At 34.6% G+C, this 27,064-nt stretch overlaps 1 protein-coding gene across 4 annotated transcripts in view; it reads left to right on the top strand.

Annotated features, from left to right (window-relative positions):
* Positions 1-27,064, top strand: part of CDH10 (cadherin 10) — a 163,495-nt gene that overhangs the window by 25,706 nt on the left and 110,725 nt on the right. For all 4 annotated transcript variants that reach the window (XM_026456556.1, XM_026456555.1, XM_026456554.1 and 1 more), the window contains exon 2: positions 25,416-25,769. Coding sequence is in view for 3 of the 4 variants with exons in the window: in XM_026456555.1 (XP_026312340.1) it covers positions 25,539-25,769 (231 nt within the window). In the remaining variant the exon portion in view is untranslated. The remainder of the gene's footprint in view (positions 1-25,415; positions 25,770-27,064) is intronic.

The raw sequence follows: 27,064 nt of genomic DNA, 5'->3' as shown, positions 1-27,064 counted from the left end.
TGCAAGCTAAGGTAGACAGAGAGACAGACTTTTAAGGTAGAATCTTTAAAAATTATGTATTTTGTCTATTAATGGTTAGAGAAATTGACTTTTTGAACTCCACTGAACCTAAGCACTCTGCCCTCTACCTTCTCCCTCATACCTCAAGTGCCAGTTTTTCTAGCTAGTGTTTTTGTCAATTATTGCAAAGTAGAACTTACTAAGTCTTATCAATCAAGTACACACTTTAGTCTAAATGAGCTTGTTAATCTTTTCCTGAGTTACGGTGCATTGTGGAGGACAGTCTACATGTATGTTTGAGAGTATACAGAATGTTTTAGGTAATTTTGTGTGAGACTGAAGACTAACATTTTGGGTTTTTGGATCACCTATGCTAGTAAGAACCCTTAAGGAAATAATTTACCTCCATGAAGACTCATTTTTTGCATTTATACAATTACTAATTTGGATTAGATTAACTCATGAGTCTTGAGCTTTAAGCTTTTATATAAATAGCCTAGAATTGGGAAAACACAACAGTATCCTATAAATATTTTGCTTACATTGTAAGTTTGCTTACAAATTAATTAACAAACATATGCTTCATGCCTACTCCAGATTTTAGCCAGGTCCTACTTTCAGTCTTATTTTTTTCTTTAAACTTGTACATTTTGTTTAAAGTTTGCTTTTGGTTCTTAAGTTATTGATCTCAATACAGATATTCTAGGCAATATGACAATTTTGTGGTTCTCCATTTGGGGTAATTTTTCTCCCTTCCCTCCAGATAGTATTTGGCAATGTCTGGAGACATTTTTTTGTCTGCCATGATCAGGGCAAAAGCAGGAGGGATGCATTGCTACTGGCATGGTGTAGGTAGACGCTGGGGCTGCTGCTAAACATCCTACAATGCACGAGATTCACCTCCCTAACAAAGAATTGTCTAGTCTAAGGTATCAAGAGTACCACTCTCGATAAACTCTGAAATATACCCATTTTGAATATAGCTTGATGCACCTGCAAGGGGCTGGATTGACCATTCCCTTTCATAATAACTGATGCAAAGGTTTTCGACTAAAGGAATATGTGTTTTCAAAAGATGAGGTGTTAAATTCAATGGAATTATAGCAATGAGAGATTTGTGCTTTTCTAAAATTACTTCTTGCTTAAATGTCCTTGACTTTTTTGAAAAAGATATATTGATGAGATACCTGCTAGAGGAAAAATAGTATATGCACTCTGAGGACCAGTATAATTTATGGTCATGCCACAGAGTGAACTTAGCTGACATACAAATTGATAAACACAAGACTTTGGCCTTAGTCCCGTGGTCTAATAGAAATATGAATTTGATACTCCTACTTATCTGGAATCAATGAAACCATCTGAGTGCCTGAGAATGTTTATTCTGGAGAATAAGTTTTATTTAGCCTCATGTTCAAGTACTCACAGAACAAGAACAATTGATTGTAGAATTCTTTTTTTAAAAATAGAAAGTATGAGGTATGTGCAGATTTTGAAAAAAAAAAAATCGCAATCTGCTAATGGCCTTTTCTTTGTATGAGCTTTATTCACATTTATCAATGCTGCCATTTATTTCTACCATTCATTTTTCTATATACTTTGTGCCTTCATTCCTTTTTTTACCTTTTAACCTAATCCAACCCCCAGGTATAGAACCTATATTCAGTGTTCTTTCCTACAATGTAAAAAATCTTAAAAAATTACGATGTTAACCATAATCCAAATTTGTTTCTGAGAAAACAAATTCCTGGTTCTTGTGAGCCTTGGTAAACACAAACGTTATTCACTTAGTTCCTTAATTAATGAACATTTAAATATTACTTTGTCTTTGCAACAGAAAAATGAGAAAATGGAAGTTTACTTTGTTTGCCAAGGCTAGATACTTCTTCCTAAAACTTATTTCACGTAGACCTTCCTCTTTCTTTTTTTTTTTAACTTGCTGAAAGAACTAAATGTGTATAATGCAATGAAATATATACTTTTTTTAAAAAAGAACATAAAATAATTACAGTCAACTTTCCATAAAAAGAATATAGCTATAATTTATATGATTTGGGGTAAATACACAAGACATGCTAACACTTTGGCAATGAGAAGGGATAAATGAAAAACACTAAAACACTATGATCAGGCTCATGACTTCTAATTGCCAAGGGATTTGGGAAATGAACGCCTACTAAGGTTGATCTCAATAAGGACCTCCTCATGCCTCAAGGCAGAATTTCCAAAATATATGCTGTGCTCAGCTTTGGTCACTTTGTTGAACTGCATATATGATTTAATTTATATGAAGAGAGCCAGTCTGATAAGTAGGCATGGCAGTAAGAATCCAGTGGTACCTGGAAATTAAGTGAAGGTTAGAGAGCTCTGTTGCTATTATTTGGGAATTATATTCACCAACACTTTAGGCTTCAGAGAGCAAAAGCCATCCATGAAAGATGTAGGAGTTTATAGGGAAGCTCCATAGTCTTAGGAAGAATTGAAGTTATTCATGTATTATCTGTTTCATTCCATTTGTTCCATACCTACAATATACTAAGCACTGTTCCGTGCAGTGTGGCTCACAAGGGAACAATCAAAACTAGTTTTCTGTACTCATGTAGAATGTATTTCAGTGACAGATGATTAACAGTTAAATACTGTAAAAAATCACATTGTGATAACATGAATAAAATAAACAAGATAAACAGAACAAGAATGTCTTTGAAGGTCAGTTTTTAGTGCCAACGAGGTGATATTTGAGAATTGAGAAATGTGAACAGAAATATAAAATATTTGAAATATGTGAAAAGTGAGCAGAAGAGATTTCCATACAAAAGGAACAGCAAGTGCAAAAATTCTGATGCAGAAATGAGCTTTGTGTATTGATAAAAATGAATGGAGGCTATTGTGCCAGAAGATAATTGATCAAGAGAAATCAGTGAGAAAGGAGTTTAGAGAAATAGGCGGGAACAGTATTATCATGGATTGTGGGTAACGTGGGCAAGTTGAGAAGAAAGCATAGTTGAGAGTGGATGTTTACGTGTTGGGGAGGTGGCCACACTCACCAGAGACAACAGAATATATAGATGCTCTCGGTGCTTGACTCCTGCAGCTGAAGATAGCACAAACCGGAGCCTGTGCATTGTCATCTGTTACTGCTCTGACCAATAGGAGTGCAAGAGAGAACCACACAGAAAATAAGTCCTGCCGCCTTGGGTTTTCACAGAATAATTAGATGGCAAAATTAAGAAGCAAACGTGAGATAAACATGAGTCTTGTACTATGCCCCAGTTTACATGGGTACATATAAAGTACTCCCAAATACCAAATTTTAATCTAGTTGGCAAAGACAATTATGGCAGACATGAGGACACCAATAATTGTGACTGGTTCTGTGTTTACTCGGTCTGGAAACCAAAACTAAATTCTATCTTCATCCGATGGTGGCCCCAGCAATGAGAAGCTGTGAAAGGCAGTGATAGAGAAAAAAGATGGAGAGATTCATCCCTGACCCATTTTATTGGCTTCTACAATGTTGTGCTAGTCATTTCCTCAAATACTTAATTTATCAGCCTGCTATTATTTAATATGCACATCATCAATTACATTGAGATCTGCACCCAGTTAGTGTTTTCCAAATTCTGTACCATTGTATCAGGAGGGATAACACTGAAAGGGTGCAAGCTGTGGAGATATGTTTCTATTTATGCATAGTTTTAGAAGTAATTAAGGAATATATTGTGTGCTGTGTAATGCCAGATTCCATTATTCAAGCATAACTTTATCCATACTTGTTTGCATTTTTCTACTTCATAAATGTTCATTGCAAGGATGTAGCCTATCTGTAGAACTTAAAGAGTTTTTCCTATCAATAGAGAGTAATTATTGTTTTAACATTTTTGGATCCACTATGATTGTATTATAGATACATAATGACACTGACCATGCAATAGAACCAGAAAACACCTTTATCAACATTATCATCAGACTATGTTCTTTATCTGTCTGCTTTGACTTAGTTATACTGTTCCAGAATGCACATTTTTAACTCACAAACTGAATTCTTGGTTTTGATGTTTGGATATCTCTCTAAATAGGTAATTCTTCAGACACAAAGTTGAATTTGTCCTTTTCCCATTCTTAAATGAATGCTTCATTCAACATTTATTTATTGAATAAATACATAGGACATAGAATATTGAATAAATAAATAGAAACACAGAAGGTGTTTTTAGCGGGGTAAGGAAGCAATAAATACCCAGTTTGAAAAAGTCCTTTCTATACAAAAATTAAGGAAAATATTTTATCTGTACCACAGAATGTATGTTCATGAGAAGCCAATTCTTCAGTGACCAATAATTCATGTGCCCCCAAGTTTATTTAAAGCTTGAGACAATTGCCACAGTGTCCTAGGTAGCAACATTGTCCCCATTTGTACTTCTGAGACTCTTCTCCAGCTGCCCCAAATACTTCCAGGCACATTCTTTCACTTTTATGTTAAATAAAAGCTGTCATTTCCTTTTTTTTCTTTTTTCCAGCAAAGAGGATGCTTGCAAGCCAAACAATAGAGAGAAAAATACAGTGAAAACAATGAACAAAAATGTGAAAACTATTACACAGGAAAGAAAGAGAACACATAGAAAAAAAAGATGATGTAGTCTTCCTTTTTTTTCTAGGAAGGCTGCAAAAGCATGAAAATGAGTCTTATCTAACCACGTGTTATTTATACTTGCTCGTAGATATATTAACAGCAGAGAATACATATGCATTGTTTTTCCTGAGTTTTTGAAAGGTATTTTACTCACCACAACTATAGTTGAACAAAACATGAAATAGCTACAGGCAGTGCTGATACTCTCCACATATTCCCTATGGCAGATTTGCACTTCAGTTATACATTTTTTTCTTTTAAGAAAGAGATACCTTCAGTAGGAATGGAATAAAAATCATATTGAATTATTTAACATTTTTTTCTATGTGGAAGTACTCTAGAATTATCCTAGTAATGACAATGGCACTCAAATCCATTACTAGTATGTTTCTGAAGCAGTCGATTTGGATTACATCTCTCAGAGGACTGTGTCCTCAATGTGTTGCAAATAGCATACTGCACAATCTTGATAAGTCTAGTCATCTTTTAAAAAATTGAAAATACAATAGTAATATTCCATCAGGGGATCTGATTACCACAAATATTTTATGATAGATTGAAAAACTACCTTATATTTCAAAAATTCCATTCACATTATATTAATCTTACTGTATTGATTAAATAGGAGCACACCAGTAAATGTAAACAAGTGAAACAAATAACTTTTCCAAAAGTTATTTTTGCTGTAAGAATTATGTATATAAACCTGAGAGCTTTTCTCAGTTGACTTCTGACTTTCTAATGGCCAGTGTGTTTGTGTAGCTTTTACCCCCAATAATAAAGAAATACAAAAAGCATTAATGTATACCATTAACACATTGATCAATTATTGAGGTTTCTCAATTGTATAAGCTCCATTATTTTGTGACACTAAGTGAGTAAACTATTTTTAATTCAACCTTACTATCAGTTGAAATACATTTTCTATATTCGCAGTCGTAAATATGCAAAAAAGAAGTATATCTGTGAGAGAAGATGATAAGCAATAAAGTTTTCGACCGGACGTGGTGGCTCACGCCTGTAATCCCAACACTTTGGGAGGCCAAGGTGGGTGGATCACAAGGCCAGGAGATCGAGACCATCCTGGCTTACATGGTGAAACCCCATCTCTACTAAAAATACAAAAAATTAGCTGGGTGTGGTGGTGGGCGCCTGTAGTCCCAGCTACTCGGGAGGCCGAGGCAGGAGAATGGCGTGAACGGGGGAGGTTGAGGTTGCAGTGAGCCAAAGAGATCGCACCACTGCACTCCAGCCTGGGTGGCATAGCAAGACTCTGCCTCAAAACAAAAGAAAACAAAACAAAAAAACAAAAAACAACAAAAGCAATAAAGTTTTCACCAAAGCAAAATTGCAAAACTTTATAAAATGTCCTTTTTGGGATATCATATTGCAATCGAAACCACATTGATTATGGCATTTATTGTAGTTCAGGGAACTATTCTTAATTCCAGTGGGCCACTAAGACACTTTGTCCCTTCACACACATATCATCATAAACAGCTGATACCTTTTTCTAAAAAATATTAATATCTAATTCTTATTAAAATAATAAGATGTTTATAAGATTTAATTCTTATTAATTTGTTTGATATTGTATTAGGTATCTATTAATGTGTAATGTACTATCACAAAATTTAGCTGTTTAAAACAACATACATCCATTATCTCACAAGTTCTATAGGTCACGAATGCAGGCAGGCTTAGCTGAATCCACTGCTTTAAGATTTCTTGAAGTTTGCAGTTCAGGTTTCGTCTGAGGGGTTGCTCAGTGGATGGTTGTTGGCAGGTTCCAGTTTCTATGGGTTGTTGGACTGAAGTCCTCAGTTTCTTGATGGCTGTTGGCCTTCAGTCACACTCAGTTCTTGGCTCCATGATCCTCTTCAACATGGTGGCTTGTGCATCAAAGCATTCAAGCTGAGAAGGCAATAGAGAGTCTCCTAGCAAGGTGTAAGTTGCCATCTTTTGTAACTGAATCATGGGAATGTATCTCTTCACCTTTTCTGAATTCTATTGGTTAGCAGCAAGTCACTAGATTCGTGAACATGAAAGAAGATGGGATCACATAGAGTTTACATACCAGGAGGAAGGGACCATTGGTGGAGGACCCTCTTAAAAGTTCATTGTTAACAAAAATCTACTCTGAAAAATAGGAGACAGAACGTATTTAATAATTTTTCTAATAATCCTATTTTATTCTCTCCCTATAACTATGTTTTTTGATACTTTACAAGTTATGATCAGTCTATTGTTTGAAGACAACATAATGAGGGAGACAGAGAAAGACTTTTCTTTTTTTAATTTTAATTTTATTTTTTATAGAGATGGAGTCTCCCTGTGTTGTCCAGGCTTGTCTCAAACTCTTGGTCTCAAGCGATCCTCTCACCTCCCAAATTGTTGGGGTTGCAGGCGTGGAGCCCCCATATCAGGCCAAGACTTTAAAAAATCCCAGTTTAACCAGTTATGAGCTATATTATGCTAATCACATTACTTAATTCATCAGCATTGTTTGGTGTATCAGTTAAAGGGGTGAATACTTAATATGGCCTAGTCATGGGCACCCTGTGAGGGAAGAATAAGAATATATTATTTTCCAGGAACTTATTGAGCAACTATCTATACAAGGATCTATGCTAAATCCTGGGTATAAAAAGGTAAGGAATAAATAGTCTTTTCTCAGATCAACAAATAATATAGGATGAGAAACAATGTTTAAGCTATACATAAATGTGTTTGGCCTGTAATAGTCATTCAGCAAATGATGGTACTAAAGAGGGATATTGTTCTTTTCCTGTTTTCTTTACTAAATACTGATTGCTGAGCCTCACTACATATTGCACCTTGTAGCCTTCAGTGACTGCAAAGGAGCAATTGTTACAGTCTTAGGAGGACATCAATTAAAAGTGTAGCTTCCCCATTTTCTCCAGCTCTAACCTGTTTACATTTTTCTAACTTCTTCACATCTCTAAAATGTCTTCCCTATCCCCTCAGTGCACATAGGTACAAGTCACTTAAAATCTTCTTGAGGATTTGAACTGAGAAAAATAAAATGCTGAGGATGAGAATATTGCCAGGAAATATTTATTGATGTTAGTATGAAGATTTCACCAGAAATAAATTAAATCAATACATAATCTTTATATTCAGAGATCATAATTCCATTTGGTAGAGCAGTTTAACATTGCCATTCAGAGGAACCCTAATGTTTTATTCATGTGTATTTTGAAATAGAGGCCAAACATTCATATTTATGATATGAAAAAAACACATTAATATTTAAATCTCTCTAAATTTAATCAAATACAATTAGCATAATGGAAGCAAAAATAAAGATAATCCTAGTCAATACAATTTTTAAATGTACTCCAAAACTGTTGTAACTAACATTAAAAATTAAGTTTATATTTAAGAACTATTTAATGTTCTTTTCTATAGTCCAACACATGTATGTTTAGGATTCTTTGCCTCATTTTTCCATTTATGTCATTAGGAATCTACTTCACAATATTTAAAAAATTAATTTAACATTTGTGAAAGTACATTGCTAAGCAGTTGTCGTGGAATAATTGGCAATATAAGAAAGTTTATTTTGCAGAACTGTCTCAGGATAAAATTAGGCCCTCCAAACAATCATCAACTAGCTAAATACCTCTCATGTATGAGTAATAATATGGAACGTTTCTGGGCCCAGGGCCTCCTTACCATATGCGAGGGAATGACTTTTACTGGGTTTCCCTCCCTGCTCTTCTACTCTGTACGTTGGCTTGCACATTGTAATGGTGACCAGATGCTGTAGCGTGAATTCTGTGAATGGCAGGGGAAGACTTGGATGAACATCCGACAGGCAGTGAGCAGCACGATTAGTCATTCTGATGGGTGCCTGATCATCGATGTGAAGCCAGCTAGTGGGGAGTTAGGAGACTATCAGCTGTTGTGAGGATGACTCGAGCCAGGCCGGAAAAGGTGTAGGAGAGAGAGATCTAAGAAGAAAGAGCAGAAATCAAAACACTAGGGGGAAACTTGCACAGCCTTGCAGTGGTGACACACCATCTCCTGGATTTCTGTGGGTCTCTGCTGTAGAGTAGCTAGTCCTTCAATACACTTATACTGTAATCATTTAAGACGTGTTAATTTTGATAGACACTTCCCGAGTTGTGCTGGCATCTGATGTAGTGTGGTTGTCTTAACAGATTCTCATAGTGTCCTGTCATAATCTCCTGCTGAAGTCTGTGGTCCAAGCTTTCTTGTCTTTTCCTCCCTTCCAAATTTTGTTCTGTTACTCTGAGTCACATCTTCAGCACACATTGGATTGTGTGGGGCTCTGCGAGGTTGTCCTCTTACTCATTTACCTAGATACTTTGATCAACCATTTCTTATTTTCCACCCAGCCTGTGCTTCTAACTCCCCCTCCACTATCGTTCCACCAAGCCTCAAGGATGTCGACTAGAGGCATGGAAGGGGAAAAAATCAACTAGAGCTCAATAGCTTCACCCTCTTTGACGATCTTCATTCCGTTTCTTTCCCTGAGAGCCATTCTTCAGAATCCGTAATGGTTTCCCCCTTCCCCAGTGGGATGGGAATTCTCCTACATTTTATTCTTAGTTTTGTCTACACTGGGGTTTTCAGTAAAACTTTAGAAATTCAACAATTACTGATTTGCAATCATTGATTCTGCACATCCACTGAAGAAAATACAATTTGAAACTCAGAACTATATAATCACACCTTTATTCTAATCCTATCCACACCCTTGGAGCCTTATATCCAAAGCCTCCAGCTCAAAGAATAGTGTTAAGTTAATTGAGTTGCAGCTATGCATAATGTGTTATGGGAAATTTTTCAATGTACAAATTTTAATAACTTTGAAAATGTAGCTTATTCATTTTATATTGCTAATATATCTATTTCACCCTGTTGAAATGTAAGCTTTCCTTAAACCAGTGCTCTTGTGCCATTATATCCTTGTTATGTAGCAAAGTATCTGGTTCATGTGAAGTATTAAATCATTGTTCATTAAACAGATTAATTGATGGGATGATTAAAAATTTTTAAATGTCTTTTCACTGAGATATTAGGATAATGTAATTTTACTACTACTTTATATTTTGAAACCTTTTGTTAAAAAATTCAGAATGTAGGCCAGGCACGGTGGCTCACACCTATAATCCCAGCACTTTGGGAGGCCAAGGTGGGTGGATCATGAGGTCAAGAGATTGAGACCATCCTGGCCAACATGGCAAAACCCCATCTCTACTAAAAATACAAAAATTAGCTGGGCATGGTGGTGCGCACCTGTAGTCCCAGCTACTCAGGAGGCTGACGCAGGAGAATCACTTGAACCCAGGAGCCCGAGGTAGCAGTGAGCCGAGATTGTGCCACTGCACTCCAGCCTGGCGACAGAGTGAGACTCCCATCTCAAAAAAAAAAAAAAAAAAAAATTCGGGATATAAATAAATTAAACCACTGAAGAACAACACATGTGTTGACAAATAGAGTGAGAAAAGTCCTAGAGGATGGCTTGGTTTGCCAACAGAACCCATTACTGTTCCATATTCTTTCTCATAACCAGTGGTTTAAAATGGGATAGTCCTGTTAGCAATCTTTTTTAAGATAAAAATATGGCTATACTACTATTTAAAAATATGAAATATTATCTTATATACACTAGTGGTTTTCCTCCAAAGATTAATATTTCTAGCCAAGGATATTTCAGTAGTCAAGAATGAGGATTTGAACATTGTCAGGAATCTCAAAATGTCTAGGTTGAGGCTGTCAAATTAAACAAAAAATAGAGGGCCTGCTTTCAAATATAAAATTATCTATATAGCAATACATAGTTAATAATTTTTAATCACCAGATAATCTTTCATATTCATATTAGGCTAGGAGATAAAATATTTAAAATATTAATGAAACACTTATAAAAATGATATCTATTTGTTTTTTCCTCAGTATGACAAAATTTTCATTGTGTGATCTGAGACAAAATGTCCTTGCTCTGTGAATAATACATAATTTAATTTTTTGAGAAATCATTAATTTGACCTTTTCAGATAGAATTTTAAAAGTCATAAAAATCTCGTGGACATCCCTAGACAATAAAGTGTATAATATAATACTTAAAATTCGAAGTCATATTGCTGAAATTTCTGTGGGATTTACAATGGATTGTTAGAAAACTTAACATAGAAGTCATAAAAATATTTTTCCTTATTTATAATTTATGTCAGACTTTCTGTGTGAATAAAGTAGAAACAACAGACACCTGATGGTGTGTTTTTTTTTAACTTTCCTTCTTATAAATAATGCAACTCTGTTAAGTTCATTTCCCTGGTTGGTTTCCCTAAAGTGTGCCTTTCCCTATTTTTGTTCTCTTCCATCAGATACTTGTAAATCTTAATCCCTTTGAGTGTAACTCTCCCACCCTTGTGCCTGTCTCCAAGGGAAAATGTAATCTTACTTCAGTCATCTAATTAGGACTAGGAGTCTCTGTGCTGCAGGCATCGGCATCAACGTGAGTCTGATGAGCCTGTGTGCTGACATCAATGAACACTTTATTAAATTACACACTCCCCTAAGCAGGCCCAGGCTTTCAGAGCCCTCATATTTTATGCACTATTGCACTGACTCCCTGTTTGCTGAAGCTGAGGGTGTCCAGGCCAAGCTGAGGAAATAAAGTTCTGATGAGGTTACAGAGATGAAAAAAATATATATTTGACATGCCGTAAGGTGTTAGGTTTAGTCTGTTGTTTTGACAACTGATAACTAGTAGAATCAAAGAATAACAGGAAACAAAATGGAACATTCAATTTAGGACATCTTTTTCTTTGAAATGCCAATGTCTCAGAGTAGAATGAAGGAACCACTGATCTAAATAACATTTTTAAACAAATGCTTTTTTCTGGATGCTGCATACTTAGTATATAATGGATATGTAGTAAGTTTTGTTTCCTGTGTAATCCACACAATTATATACTCTTAAACATTTTCAATTATTAAAATAATATTTGATAACGAAAATACAATGAAGGTAAAAATCTTTTTTATACATTGCATTAATCCTTTTATATAAAAGCCATCTTTTTTTTAATCTTTTTTCTTTTTTATTTTCTTTCTTTTTTTTTTTTTTTTTGAGACAGAGTCTCATTCTTTCACCCAGACTGGAGTGCAGTCGTGTAATCTTGGCTCACTGCAACCTCCACCTCCCAGGTTGAAGTGATTCTCCTGCCTCAGTCTCTCCAGTAGCTGGGATTACAGGCACATGCCACCATGCCAGCTAATTTTTGTATTTTTAGTAGAGAAGAGGTTTCACCTTGTTGGCCAGGCTGGTCTTGAACTCCTGACCTCAAGTTATCTGCCCACCTTGGCCTCCCAAAATGCTGGGATTACAGGTTTGAGCCGCTGTGCCAGGCCTGTAATAGTCATCTTAGCAGGTGTTAGATGATACTCATTGTGATTTTGATTTGCATTTCCCTGATTAGTGATGCTGAGCATCATTTCGTGTAACTTTTGGCCGTTTGCAGGGAGGTAAAATTTACAGATGGTAAAATTCGTCCTTTCTAGGGCAAAGTTCTATGAATTTTGATAAATGCCTACAGTTTTATAACACCACTGTAGTCTACATGGAGAACATTTCCATCTCCCCAGGGAGTTACCTCCTGTCAGTTTGTGGTGACTAAACATTAAACATCACTGATATTTTTGCTTTTGCAAAAATGCCATATAAATAACATCATACATTGTATGTGGTTTTGAGGCTGGCTTATTCTATTTAGCATAATGCATTTGAGATTCATCCATGTATCAATTGTTCATTCCATTATATTAATAAGTAGTATGCCATTGTATGCATGCACCAAAGTTTGTTTACCCATTCACCCATTTGAGGACATTTGGGCTGTTACCAATTGATGATTATAAATAAAGAAGATATAATCATTTGTATAAAGTTTTATGTGAACAAATTTTCTTATTTTTCCTCTACAAGTACCTAGGGTAGGAATATTGTATCAAATGATTAGTACATATGTAACATCTTAAGAACCACAAATTTAGGCCAGGCGCGGTGGCTCACGCCTGTAATCCCAGCACTTTGGGAGGCCGAGGCAGGTGGATCACGAGGTCAAGAGATCGAGACCATCCTAGCTAACACGGTGAAACCCCGTCTCTACTAAAAAATACAAAAAATGAGCCGGGTGTGGTGGCGGGAGCCTGTAGTCCCAGCTACTCGGGAGGCTGAGGCAGGAGAATGGTGTGAACCTGGGAGGGTGGAGCTTGCAGTGAGCCGAGATCACGCCACTGCACTCTAGCCTGGGCGACAGAGTGAGACTCTGTCTCAAAAAAAAAAAAAAAAAAAGAATTACAAATTTGTTTTCTAAAATGTCTATGATATTTTGCATTCCCACCGGCAAGGTATAGAAGCTTCAATTACTCTATATCAGTGGTCTCCAACCTTTTTGGTGCCAATGACCTACTTCATGGAAGACAGTTTTTCTATGGATGGGAGGAGGTGTCAGAGGAATTGTTTCAGAATGACTGTTCCACTTCAGATTGTCAGGCAATCAGCCATTAGATTGTCATAAGGAGTGTGCAAACTGCATCCCCTGCATGTGCAGTTCACAATAAAGTTCCTGTTCCTATGAGAAGCTAATCCCCCCTCCCCCTACTGCTGATTGGATCTGAGAGGAGGCGGAACTCAAGTGGTAATGCTTGGTCACAGGCTGCTCACCTCCTGCTGTGTAGCCTGGTTCCTAAGAGGCCATAGACCTGTACTATATCCTTGCTCTATATCCTTTCCAACACTTGGTAATGTCTTCTTAAAATTTTATTTTAGCTTTTGAACAGTGCTGCAATAAACATACATGTGCATGTGTCTGACAGACTGGATAAAGAAAATGTGGCACATGTACACCATGGAATACTATGCACCCATAAAAAAGGATAAGTTCATGTCCTTTGCAGGGACATGGATGAAACTGGAAACCATCATTCTCAGCAAACTAACACAGGAACAGAAAACCAAACACTGCATGTTCTCACTCATATGTGGGAGCTGAACAATGAGAACACATGGACACAGGGAGGGGAACATCACACACTGGGACCTATCGGGGAGTGGGAGGCAAGGGGAGGGATAGCATTAGCAGAAATGCCTAATGTAGATGATGAGTTGATGGGTGCAGCAAATCACCATGGCACCTGTATACCTATGTAACAAATCTCCATGTTCTGCACATGTACCACAGAACTTAAAGTATAGTAAAAAAAAAAATTTAGCTATTTGAATTTAATTTAGTGGTATGCATTGTGGTCTTCATTTTCAAATTTTTGTTCCATATGGATGAATGATGTTGAGCAAGTCTTTATATGCTTATTTTCCATCTATATATTTTCTTTGCCATCTGTATATTTTCTTTGCTAAAGATGCCTGTTCAAGTTCTTTGCCTATTTTCAATTGAGTTGTTTTCGTTTGTGGAGATTTGCAGTTCTTTATGTAGTATGAAAAAAGGCTTTATTAGAGATACATTTTTAATTATTTTCTAAGAGTTTCCATTTTTTTTTTTTCTGAGAGAAGTCTCGCTCTTGTCCCCCAAGTTTGAGTTCAATGGCTTGATCTCGGCTCACTGCAACCTCCGCCTCATGGGTTCAAACAATTCTAATTCTCCTGACTCTGCCTCCCAAGTAACTGGGATTAAGGTGCTTGCCACCACGCCCAGCTAATTTTTGTATTTTTTAGTAGCGATGGGGTTTCACCATGTTGGCAAGGCTGGTGTCTAACTCCTGACCTCAGGTGATCTGCCTGCCTCCGCCTCCCAAACTGCTGGGATTATAGATGTGAGCCATCGTGCCCGGCCAAGAGTTTCTAACTTATCTTTCTTTTTATTGTGTCTTTGAAGAGACTTTTGCTATTAATTTTCATCAAATGCAATTTGTCAGCTTTTTTCTTTTATGGATCATGATTTAGGTATCATCTCAAAGGAATCTTTATCAATTACAAAACACAAAAGTTTCAGCATAATGATCTTGCATATATTTTGTTTAATTTCTACCCAATTTTTTTGCACCTTGATAAATTTTTTTTATTGTATTGTATTTTTAGAGGCAGAATTTTGCTTCATCACCCAGGCTGGAGGGCAATTACACGATTATAGCTCACTGCAGTTGTGAACTTCTGGACTCAATCCTCCCACATCAGTCTCCAGAGTAGCTACTACAAGCATGTGCCACTATACCTGGCTAATTTGTAAAATTCTTTCTTGTGGATATGGGATCTCACTATGTTGCACAGGCTGGTCTTGAACTCCTGGCCTCATGTAGTCCTTCTGCCTCTGTCTCTCAAAGGGTTTGGAATACAGGAGTGAGCCACATGCCAGATATTTTTAATTTTTATTTTTATTTCAATTTAAAAGTATTAACTGTTTGTATGTAAAACTTTGTTTTGATTGATCATATATTCCTATCCACTTCCTGGACTCATTGATTAGATTGGTAGCTTTTAATGTAACTTATCTGGGATGTTCCATGTGCAGGATCATGCCATTTGCAAATAGAGACAGTTTTATTTTTTCCTTTTCAATATGTATGATTTCCATTTCTTTTTTCCTTGCCTCACTACTTTGGCTAGGACAACCAGTGTAAAGTTGAATACAAGTGGTAAAAGTAGATATCTTATCTACACTTTGTTCCTGAATATACAGGGGGAAACTTTACCTTTTTTTTTTTCCCATCAATTATGCTAGTTGTAGGATTTTGTGGGTCCTCTATATGAGACTTGAAAAAGTTAGTTTTGGTCATCCTTTGTGGACAATCTTTATCATGAAGGATGTCAAATTTTTTCTAATGTTTTTTCTTCATCCACTGAAATGGTCATAGTTTTAAAAAATCTATTGCTATGATGGTTACAACAATGATTGGCACTTGAATGTTGAGCTAGCATTATACTAAGGTGAAGTCATGATGTTTTATATGTCTTCCATATTGCTAATATTGCTAATATTGTGGTGCAGATTTATGTATCTGTCTTCACAAAAGTTGTTTTTCAATTTTGTTTTGTTTTCAATTTTCTCCTCTTGTAATAATGTTTTACCAACTTGGGTGTCAGAGTAATGATACCTTCATAAAATGTGTTGGGAAGTGTTTTCTATTCTTTATATTCTACGTATATCGTACCTGTTTGGATTGTGTTAGACCCCAAAGAGAAAATGTACAGATTGTATTGAATGGCCTTTACAACTAAAGCTGATGAAGGCAGAAACTGGCACCTGTAGTTATACAGAGACTTGTACTTTCTTATCATGTTGTGTTCTTTGTTCTTCTTGATATATCACAGATGTTTTATTTCTATCCTAGTGGCTGTCTGGTTCCTCCTGTTTAAAAAATTGAAATCTTCTAGTTTTTAGAGTTTCATTATCAGACAAAGCCACTGTAATCCCAAGATAAGTTATTAAAATGATCAATAGATTGTCTTGAAAAGGGTGAATAAACATTTTAGAAAAGAAATCAGGATAAACAGTGAATGTATTCAGGAAGCATCTGTTCTAGAAAATTAGGCCTTGAGACATGTTATTCCCTTATGACTCCATATTTTCATTCCATAGCTGAGTTAGGGGAGTAAGAAAGTGAGACGACTCAATCTAAATAAACTATTTTTTCCTTAATCTCTTTCCCATCTTCTTATCTCTAGCATCTACTACTGCATATTCCTAGACTGAGGTTGAAGACAGGAGAGTAAGTTAAAATAAACTGAAAAAAAATTTTTTCTTCGATTAACTCAGTCCATTGAAGGTCATTAAGGGAACACACACAGGTACACATATACACACACATGCAAATCTATACAATGACACCTTTTCCCAAATTGCAGAATGTCTAATTGGGGAAATAAGTAAAAAGTGCTGTAACATCATGTGATAAGCATCACCATGCAGAAATTCAAGAAATATCATTTAAACACAGAGCAGGTATAAACAAAAGGTATACCAGCTATCCAAGGGAGACAGGAAATGCTGAGCAGCACTCTGCTTGACATACTATTTTGCAATTAAACTGAATGAATGGCACTTTACAGATTGTGGTTTAATGGTCCAGAATTTAGATGTACTGCTTTGTTTCTGGCGGTGATCTTAGCCCACTAAATACTTACTGAAATGATAAATCTCTCTGGTTCCCACAGTAATTGTGACTGAATATAGATCAAGTATATAATTGGTGCAAGGACTAATGCATAATCTCTTTTAATGTCTGAAAGCTTACAAATTTCACTGCCTTTAGTAAGTGTGAATTTTTGTTGTAGTGATTAGTTTAGTATTATACTGGATTTGTGCACCAAATTATTCACTGAATCAGACTTATAAACTCTAATACTTTCTAATGGTTACACATAATTAAAAGTAATGATTTCACCATTAGTGTGCACTACAAATAAAGTCAGACATACATTCACAAAACCCAAGATTTGTTAAAGTGGGTGGTCTTAAAACCTATTGCATGAAAAGCTACGAACTGTGATTTAGTTGGAATTGCAAGAGCAGTATCAGAGGATGGTAATGGTAGGGTTAGGGTCAGGGTGTGAATTTAATGAGTGTGGGAGAAGAAACCACTTAATGTGTCCACACTTTAAAGGTAAATTTTAAAATATCTTTTTATCAATTAACTTACAACTTTAACCCATTCAAGCTTTCCTTCCATAATTCTTAAAAAAGAAAAAAAAAATTAACTATTGAATCTTTATTCTCAAGGGCATTTGAATAGCAAATTTATACTTAACAGTCAACATAACAATGATATGTTTGAAATCAAAGCAATCTGTGGAATTTAGATATCCCACAGATTTTTAAATGTTTTGAACTAGTATTCTTTTCTCGGACCCTTACTTTGTGTGTCTAAGTACATTCATGGTCTGTAGTTCATAAGCTTCCAACTCCCAGTGGGTCTGTCTTATTTGTGTTCAGCAAACTGGAAGCTAGCTGGGATGTCTCCTAGATAAGGGCATGAGCATGTAAATTTTAATCATAGTAACATCTATTCATTACTAAATTATGTAGATTTCAGAGCAGTGCAAAGGGAGTCTGGTGACCCAAGTTGTATTTCTGGTTATGACACTAACTGTTTGAGACTGAGCAAATCACATAACATTACTCTTAAACTGTTTCCTTATCTGTCATATTAACCCATGGGAGAAAAATTTGACTTCTGAAGCTGGGTAGAGAAGTCCATGATGATATGTTTGCTGCTAAGGACATGGTTGACTTTTCCATTAAGCCCAGTAGGCACCCAGCTGAGTGCCCATGATACTTTTAGAGGCCCATGAAAATGATTTAATTTCTTTTAAAATTAAAAAAATGAACTTTTAGATGCAAGAAAATTCTGTAACATATAATAGTAATATGTGGGTCTTTGCTTTAATGCAGTTATAAAATATATTTTCTTTCTTCTTCTGTTTTTTTTTAAGAAAAAAAAAGGCCACAAATACAAATTGCCTTGGGCCCATCAAAGACATAACCCAATCCTGGCTACAGTAGAAAAAATTGTGGCTGAAGGATTAGCTGCTTAGAACTCCACATTGTATCAGACCTAGACCTAAATCTGTTTTTGAACTTAGTCACCTTAGAAGTGTCACACAAAATAATTTTATTTCTTTAATGCATATGTTTCTGTTTCCCCCTGAGCTTTGCACATTCTTTTTTCATAGCCCATTACATACTCATGGTCCATTATGTCAATTCATGAAATTCAATTTCTCTCTGTTGTGTTGCCACAACTCATTTTAACTCCTGTCCTTGTTTGCAAACATGTACATCTGCATGCATGTACAGAACACACACACACATGTACACACACACACACACACACAAACGACACTCTGCTCTTTCCTTTGTGCCAGATAGGATGTGGTTTCCTCCAAAAAGATTTCTCAGACCACCCATGTTTGGATTAGGTGCTATTTTCATGGATTCCTGTTGTTAATTCTTAGATTGAGAGAACCATTTCAATTTTGTTTACATTTTACAGCTTCCACACAGCAGAATTCATGGCTCCATAGAGACAGAGCTCCATGGACATTGCTGAAGGAATAATTCTCAGTGTCAATGACCCTGTTTATAGAAAGAAAATTCTAAACATACTCTGTTAAGATGTGAAGCAAAAAATACAATGACTTCTTCAATAAGTGGTTCATTGAGGTGCTCACTATATTATAGCTCAATAGTTGAGGGATTTACACAACTTACAACATGTTTCAGATTCTGTATTCTATATTTTGGGATTGATCCCCTTAAGAATCAAAAATTGGATATTAGAAAATGAGGAATAAGTCTTGTATTGTCTTTTTTGGTGAGTTGAAAACTACAGTGTAAGTACAATTTAGAATTGAGTCAAGCATTTAAAAAAATAAAGAATAAGTTACAATCTGGCCCCTTTCTGCCCTCAGGAAAATGAAATTTAACTAATGGAACAGTATTCCAATTTTATATATCAGCTACAGATGCATAATTTAGGAGATAACCTTTTTTTATATAAAATGGGACTACACGTAGAAATAAGACAGGCCATCTAAAATTGGGTTTTAGTATTGTGCAAATATTAAACCATGATTAGAGTCAAAAATTAGTGCTGATAAGCTTTTTTCTGCTTGTTTTTCTTAACCTTGACTATCTCACAAATACATGCCACAAAGATTTGTCTTATGATTACTGTGCTTATCCTTGTGTAAAGATCTATATTTATGCATTTAAGTAGATATTTAATGGCCAATGTTATATCTCCATATGTTTATACTTTTTATTGCCTTTCACAAATGAGTGTCATGTGTATTTTTGCACCTTCAAGTTTAACAGACAGTTTATGCCAGTCTGATGCATGTTCTACAATTCTCATATTTGAACATGCTAAAGTGCATAGTAATTTAGTTTACACACCATTCATTAGTACATGCACAAATGGTCTTCTTAGAAGTAACTTAGAAGAAAAATAGTTTCTAATGGATTCTTTCTTCCAGATAAGGCTATTTTTCTTGATGTCCTAATAATAATTAAGTAAAGAATGACAAACCATCTTGGGCAGGAAATCCTAATAATCTCCCAAACTCTCTCTTCCTATCTCTTCACTCATTGTTTTACAGAAGCAGTTCAAATCCTGGATCAAAGAAAACTGGGTACCAGATGGCTTTTATGCGAACATCTTTAAGTAACCCTCAGAGTATTCTTGCTACCATTCTCCACAGAATGAAATAAATCCTAGCTACAGTAAAATGAGACTTTCAGGAAGTAGCAGGTGCAATGTCACATCTGTATCAGCACTGCTAACTTGCTTGTGGATCAAGTTACCTCTAGGACTGTCACATTGGCTGCTGAGTTTAAAAGGTTGCTCAGAGAGTAGCAAGAACCCTTGGATACTATTCTTTAGCCTATTAGCAGGAATCTTAGAGATAACGGCCACATGAAGTTATGTGCCTCATTCAACAATCCTCTTTATCCCTGCCATATGTTTTATCTACCCACTGACCCCAAATTTATATGGTTTACGTCTGGTTTTTCAAATTATCACATAAAGATGTTAGCATGTAGTATAGCTGGAGAGGTGTGTTACCAGTTTGTGTGCAGGTCACATTCCTGGAGAATAAAACTAATTTCAAACGGTTTTGCTTGAAGGAGAATTTTAATCTGAGAAGAATAGCAAGGACCAGAACTTCTTGGGATTCTTTCTGTATTGATAACAATCCTAGCAATGGTTGATAACTTATCTAAGAATACCAAACCTTTGTGTCCTGTATTTCATTCAACAGTGATATATTGATTTCCTTTTTGGTTAATGTCTTATGTGAGTTCTGTCATGTTAAATACAAATAAGATACAGGCATAAAATGGTCCTTGACCTTTTTTGTTAAGAAAAACAAGGCAAGTTTCTTTCTTATTGAAATGTTTTACAAAGAATTATAATATTCAATCCAATTTAAAAATACTTATTTAACACTTTGTATAATCTCTATATTACTAGCTTTGCATGGAAGACATAAAACCCTGCCTCAAACTTACAGTCTAAACAGAAATATGTATGCAGAATACTTAAAATAGAGTGATAAATATTCAATGTAGAATTGCACATTTTCTATGACAATGGAGCACAGTAGGTAATGTGTAATGAACTCTTGGATAATACGATCAAGCATATGGACTCATATTATTTGAGTCCTTAGTGTAATGCTTTGATTCAATTATCTCACACGGTGCTTTATACTAGATGCATAAAATGGTATCAGCTGAATAAAAAGGAAGAATTTAGTATGCACTGACTCATTTTAATTGTATAAACACATCTGAAAAATGTTCCTTTATTTCTCAGTGTTGAAATGTTATTAGACTATATTTGTTCTATGAAACTTTCAAAGGTTTAAAATTGTCCATCTATAGGGACTTTTATATCTATAATCTTTAGCATTTTCGATTACTCTTATAAATAATATGTATATTTTTTAAAAGCTGGTAATTAGGTTCCTAATCAACATAATAAATTGACTGAAGAAGGACTAATTCCTTTTATTAGCCAAGAATAGATTATAGCTTAATTGATCATCTGTGATGTGTGGAGACTTAATTAGTAATTGAGATGTGCCAAAATGCCCATTATATTATATTCTGTGATCTGCTGGTTTTGTCTGACTATATAATAAAATTAACAGGTTATAGAGAAACTAATATTTGTGATAACTATTTCAGATGAATAATGAAAGTCCTGTAATTATAAAAATGAAATGAGACCCAGTGAGACAAATGCTTTAAAATACACATATAAAGAAAAACATGGTTTACAGTATGATTAGGAGATAAATTGCTATCGTATGTACTGTAGCTTGAAGCAAACAAACTCTTCTGGTTAAAAAAATATAGAAAAAGGCCTTAGATTATTTAGGAATAATTTTCTGATCTTCTGACTGCAGTCACCATAAAGCTTGTTTTCCCCTCATTGTAGTAGGCTACGTATCTGGGGACTGAAGCATTAAATAGGAAAAAGTTATAAAAACATTCTGAGGATGATTTTAGGTTTGAGGGAGGTCTACAGCTTTGCCAGTCAAAGCACGTGGTCCACCTGCATTGGCATTATAGGTGAACATATGAGAAATGTTGCATCTTATGCCCCACAGTAGACCCGCTGAATGAGAACATAGATATTTAGGCAGTGACCCAGGAGTTGTGAATGTACATTAAAATTGGAGGACCACTGGTCTAAAGGAAATATGGGATTGCAGAATGGCTAAAGGATGTTTTAATAATTCTTAAAGTTCATGTGATGTTCATATTAAATTATTTTTATATTAAAATAAAGATGTAGTTTTGAAAATATTTCCTGAAAATAAAATTAACTGGAACTGAAATTATAGAATTTCATTAATTGTAGCAGTTTTAGTCAGAGAGGTAGTTTAGCAGTAGTTTCAACCCACCTGATTCGTTTCATTATAATTCTGTTAATAATTTCAAGCAAGCACAACAGCTCCCTTATATAATATTTTTATATTCTAAAATTTAGCTTTTATTTCTCATCATAACTAGTCCAACATATTTAAAGAGGCTTTTATTAATATATCAGTTAATTAAATATATTGATACATCTGTATATACCACTTTTTACTGTTGAGAGAAATTCAATACATTTCTAATCACCTGGATATTATTCAGAATTGTATATTAGTGGGGAAATAGTTTATACATATAAGAAGTTACATATTTGGGTTGCAATTAAAACAACTAGAAATACTGCAAAATGATGTTTTAAAACTTATCTGGTTCCAGATATTGAAATGAAATATAAAGTTTTGATGTTAATCTTCCCAGTGATAGACATGTTCAAAAATTTTAATTGATTTGAGCCTTGGAGAAGTGGGTTTTAGAAAATTAATTTAACTAACACCCTGTAGGATATATTTTAAATAAGAAAGATTGAGGTTAAGGAAAACGGCTGTTAGTAGTTATTGTATGCTGTTTGCATGAAATGATGATCATTTAAAATAGTGTGATGACACATGGACAGAAAAAAAGGACAGCTGAGAGCCATGGGGGGGTACGGAAAGCAGCAATGCAATATATTGACTGACCATGTAAAAGGTACACTTGGTTAAATGGAAATGCCCAAGATATTCTGTAATTTGAGTTAGGCTACTGGAAGGATGATGATTAGTGATATTTATAATAAAGTCACAATGTTGTGAAATGCCTCATAGGTAGGCTCCTAGTTACTTTGAACATAACTAGGAAGAACTAACTGCAGACAAATTAAATGTTAGATTTGTTTCATATAATTTTCTATTTTTATTTAGCCATGTCATTGTTTGCAATGTTTTTGTCAAATACTGTAGTCTTTATGTAAAATGTATTTTAAATATTCTCTAATTATCTTGCATCAGTATTAAATAATGCATTTTACTGTGGATTCTTCAGGACATTTATCATTAAATATTTGAAACTTGGACAATAACAAAGGAAGTGATCTCATGCATTATGTGGGGTTCCAGTTATTCAATAGCAACCTTTATAGCTATAGTCCCCACCTACTCTTTTCCAAAACATTGGTGTGTATGCTTTTCACACTGGGGAAGGTTATAACTGTATTGAAAATGATCACCAGTGCATCATAGAATTGCTGACAATTTTTAAAAATGAGAAAAGAGATGAAACGAGAATGAGTATTTCTTCAATAAGTTTTAAAGCTTTTGTAGAAGAAAACAGAAACCCTCACTTACACAAACTCTCCCCTGCCTTTGGGAATAGTGTACATTTCTGGAGAATACCGTCTGGCACATCCTAATACATATGAAAGCCCCTATTTTGGTAAATGTTCCTATTACTTAGAATCCAATCAATTTGAGTTTCAGTGCTTTGTGATGTAAGACCATTTTATGCATCAGATAATTTCTAAACTCCAAGTAGAGTATTACATGACATATTGAAATACAATTTCCATCTATCATGCTGTACGTCTTCAAGCATTGTGGACAACTCCACTGTCATTTAATACACTCAAGGGAGACACTGCTTCACTATTAATCTTATTTCTTTGAAACATTTATGTTAACTATTAAATCTTCTTAATAATGAAACAAAAAGTAAAGAGATTGCTAACAAAATACTGTGGATGTAAGCATAAATGTAAAAGCAGGAGTATTTATAATGCAATGCCGTATTAGAGAAGTGAAACTAAATCCTTTTGGTTCTCAAATCACTTTTTATAACAAATACTTTATCACATCCTGAAATAAAATCCATACATATTAGAAAAGAAAAGACAATCGATGCATACAAAAAATAAAACAAGTATATTCACAATAATATAAACGAAGAATAACATAAAAGTTATTGTAATTCAAAAGTATGTATTTCTATACCTAAATGCTTGGGCATAAGAACATATAGCAGGTAAATGGTAGTCAAATATTTGCATTCACTTGCAATTCATTCATTCATTTATTCATACATTTAAAGTGCTTATTGAACATCTATTATAAACAAGATTCTTTTTTTGGCATTGTGAATACAGTAATGAATAAAAGAATAAAATTATCTTCTTACATGGGATTGCAGCAGAAAAACAGAATATGTACACAGTCAATAAATAAATAAATAAATAAATAAATAAAAATACATGTAGTATAATGGAACATATGAAATTTCAGGGGTGGTTTTAAAGAAATACCTGAAGGAAACAGAGGATCTAGCTAGGTCAATATCTACAGGAAAATCATTCTAGACATAGAGAACGAGTAGGAAGTTGCTGGTTAAGGAAGGCAGCATGTGAAATGTATTGCACGGTAAAGCAAGAAGGACACTGTGGCTGGAGACGAGTCAGTTTAGGGAGATGTGGTGGAGGGTTACAGTGAAACATGGTCAGAGAGGTGGCCAGCAATCATGAAATTGAGGGCAGCATTATTGGACAGACTTTGGTTTCTATCAAAGTGGGATGAGAAACCGCTGGCGTGTTTTGTGAAGAAAAATGGCATGATCTGACTTAAATTTTAATAGATTTCTAAGGAAATTTTGTTAAGAAAATAGTGGCAGGGAGGGTGTAGAGAGCAGTCAGTAGGCTGTTACCATAGTCAGCCTCGGGTATAATAGAGTTCTAGGCCAGGCAGTAGAGGTAGTTAGAAGCAGACTATCTGCTAGATTTAATTATACTACAAATTGGTTCACTGTGGTAGTGATTATTTTCTACTTAAGGAATCTCTAGGTGTTCCACAGCCCAACCTAACAGGGAAGAGAGGAGAGGTCTTCAAAGGAAGACACTCCTAGCTTTCTCGCTTGTTTGTTTTGTTTTGTTTTGTTTGTGCTTTTACTTTTACCTCTGAGTAGGATTAAATTTGAAGAAATTATGCCACTGTTTAAAAACATTAAAATATAAAATTGCACAACAGAAGGCATGATTCCTGTAGATTATTTAAATCACAGTTTTGTTTTCAAATTTTCAATTCGTGTTAAATTACTCTGAAAAAAATTGACATGCAGATGAACTATATCTCCTGTTTATATAGGAATGTAATTCCTAAAAACTGTTAAAGTGCCAAAAGAAAAAAAAGCCTAATAATGTCCTTTCTTTAGGATTTGGTGGAAATAAACATTTACAATATTTTCATAAATTGTGGACATATTGCTAAACAAGTAATATTTCTCAAAACTATTCGTTACTGTATGAAAAATAAAGAAAATGAATGTTTTGGTTGTTATTAACAAACTTGTCACTTTAAATTTAAAATGAAAAATAATAATGATAATGTTGTCAACTAACTTTTTTTGTTTGTTTGAAGCTTTGGGAAACATGTACAAAACATTGATGAAATGTTGGAAACCAGTTGAAACACAGTAAAATCAACTCGGTAAAATAGGACCACTTCTCTTCACCTACGTTGGGATTTGTCAAGGAGTGAACTATGACAATATATCAATTTTTGCTACTGTTTCTACTCTGGGTATGCCTGCCACATTTCTGCTCTCCGGAAATAATGTTCAGAAGGACGCCTGTACCACAGCAAAGAATTTTAAGTTCACGTGTACCAAGGAGTGATGGCAAAATTCTCCATCGTCAAAAACGTGGTTGGATGTGGAATCAATTTTTCCTACTGGAAGAATATACAGGATCTGATTATCAATACGTAGGCAAGGTAAGTCTGTGTTAAAATGGCACATATTTACATTTGCTCTTTATATATTTTACTGATGAAAATTTGACGGCCATCAAACCATCATTTTCATAAATATAATTCTTTAAATCTCCCTAAAGCATTTTTGTTTACGGGATACAAATTCTAATGTGATAAAAACTGTGGAATGAATATAACATGATAAATGCATACATTTATTTATTAAAATTAATTCTGCCAATAACTTATGAATTAAAGAGGTACTCAAAACTGCGATTTTAGTATTTATGGTTAGAAAGCAATGATAGTGAGAAAGCTGTATGTAAATACAGTCATTTAAATGACAATGCATATGTGTATATGTGTATTTCACATTGCTATTGAGTTCAGTGAGGAAACAAAAACATTTAATAGTTGTTTAATCTTCTACAGAACAAGAAAGCAAATGTTATCAAAATATGATTCAAGGACAAAAATGTTGCTTATTATAAGAAAATTTATTCTAAGTATGAATGTTATTTATTTTTCTTAGGCCACACTATGGGTGCATTTGTATAAAAAAAAACAAATAGGAAGAAAAGCAGGTAAAAATAGTTTAGTTATTGCAATATGAGGTGGACAGAGGAGAGTTTTCATTCTACAGAGTTATAAAGTTAGTGAGGACAATTAGTTGTGATTGGGAATGAAATGAGAAGCTTAACATAAAAGCACTAATGAATGCTTTTATACACTAGGTTGTATTAAGTTCAAATTTTCTTTCTTGACACGATCTGAATCTAATTGAAGTCAGATAATGCCTTAGTTGACTTGAGAGCTTAAGAAGAAATTCATTTAATAGCCAATATTATTACTTTTATAGATAGTCAATGAGAATATGTCAAAGAAATATAAGGCAATTAAGTACACTAACATAAATCATATGTTAACACTACACAATTATGATGGATACATTACTGCATTGCCAACTTTTGCATTAAACTTAACTGTGATATCTTCATTGGAATAACTAAAATTGTGCAAAAGCTTTTTTCTTCTAAAAATCCTATTTTTGAGACAACATTTTCATTGATTTTGAAACACTGATATGTTTTGTCATATTGCAATCATTTCAGACCTTTTAAAATATTTGGTAAAATGAGAAAGATGATATTAAAGGTTAAATATCATATTGACTAGAAAGAAAAAGAAAAGAAACAGCACCCTAAGGAATCTTACCAGAAAGCACAAAGTAGCAAGCTTTCCACAAATCTCATTGATTGAAAGCCAGGGAATAGAGAGTGAAGGTTACTCTCATAGACAACCTTTAGTTTATGAAA

Source organism: Piliocolobus tephrosceles, chromosome 4 (assembly GCF_002776525.5).
Source record: "Piliocolobus tephrosceles isolate RC106 chromosome 4, ASM277652v3, whole genome shotgun sequence".
Classification (NCBI taxonomy): Eukaryota; Metazoa; Chordata; class Mammalia; order Primates; family Cercopithecidae; genus Piliocolobus; species Piliocolobus tephrosceles.
Note: the sequence above shows the minus strand (reverse complement) of the source record. Positions and strands in the feature narration are given on the sequence as shown.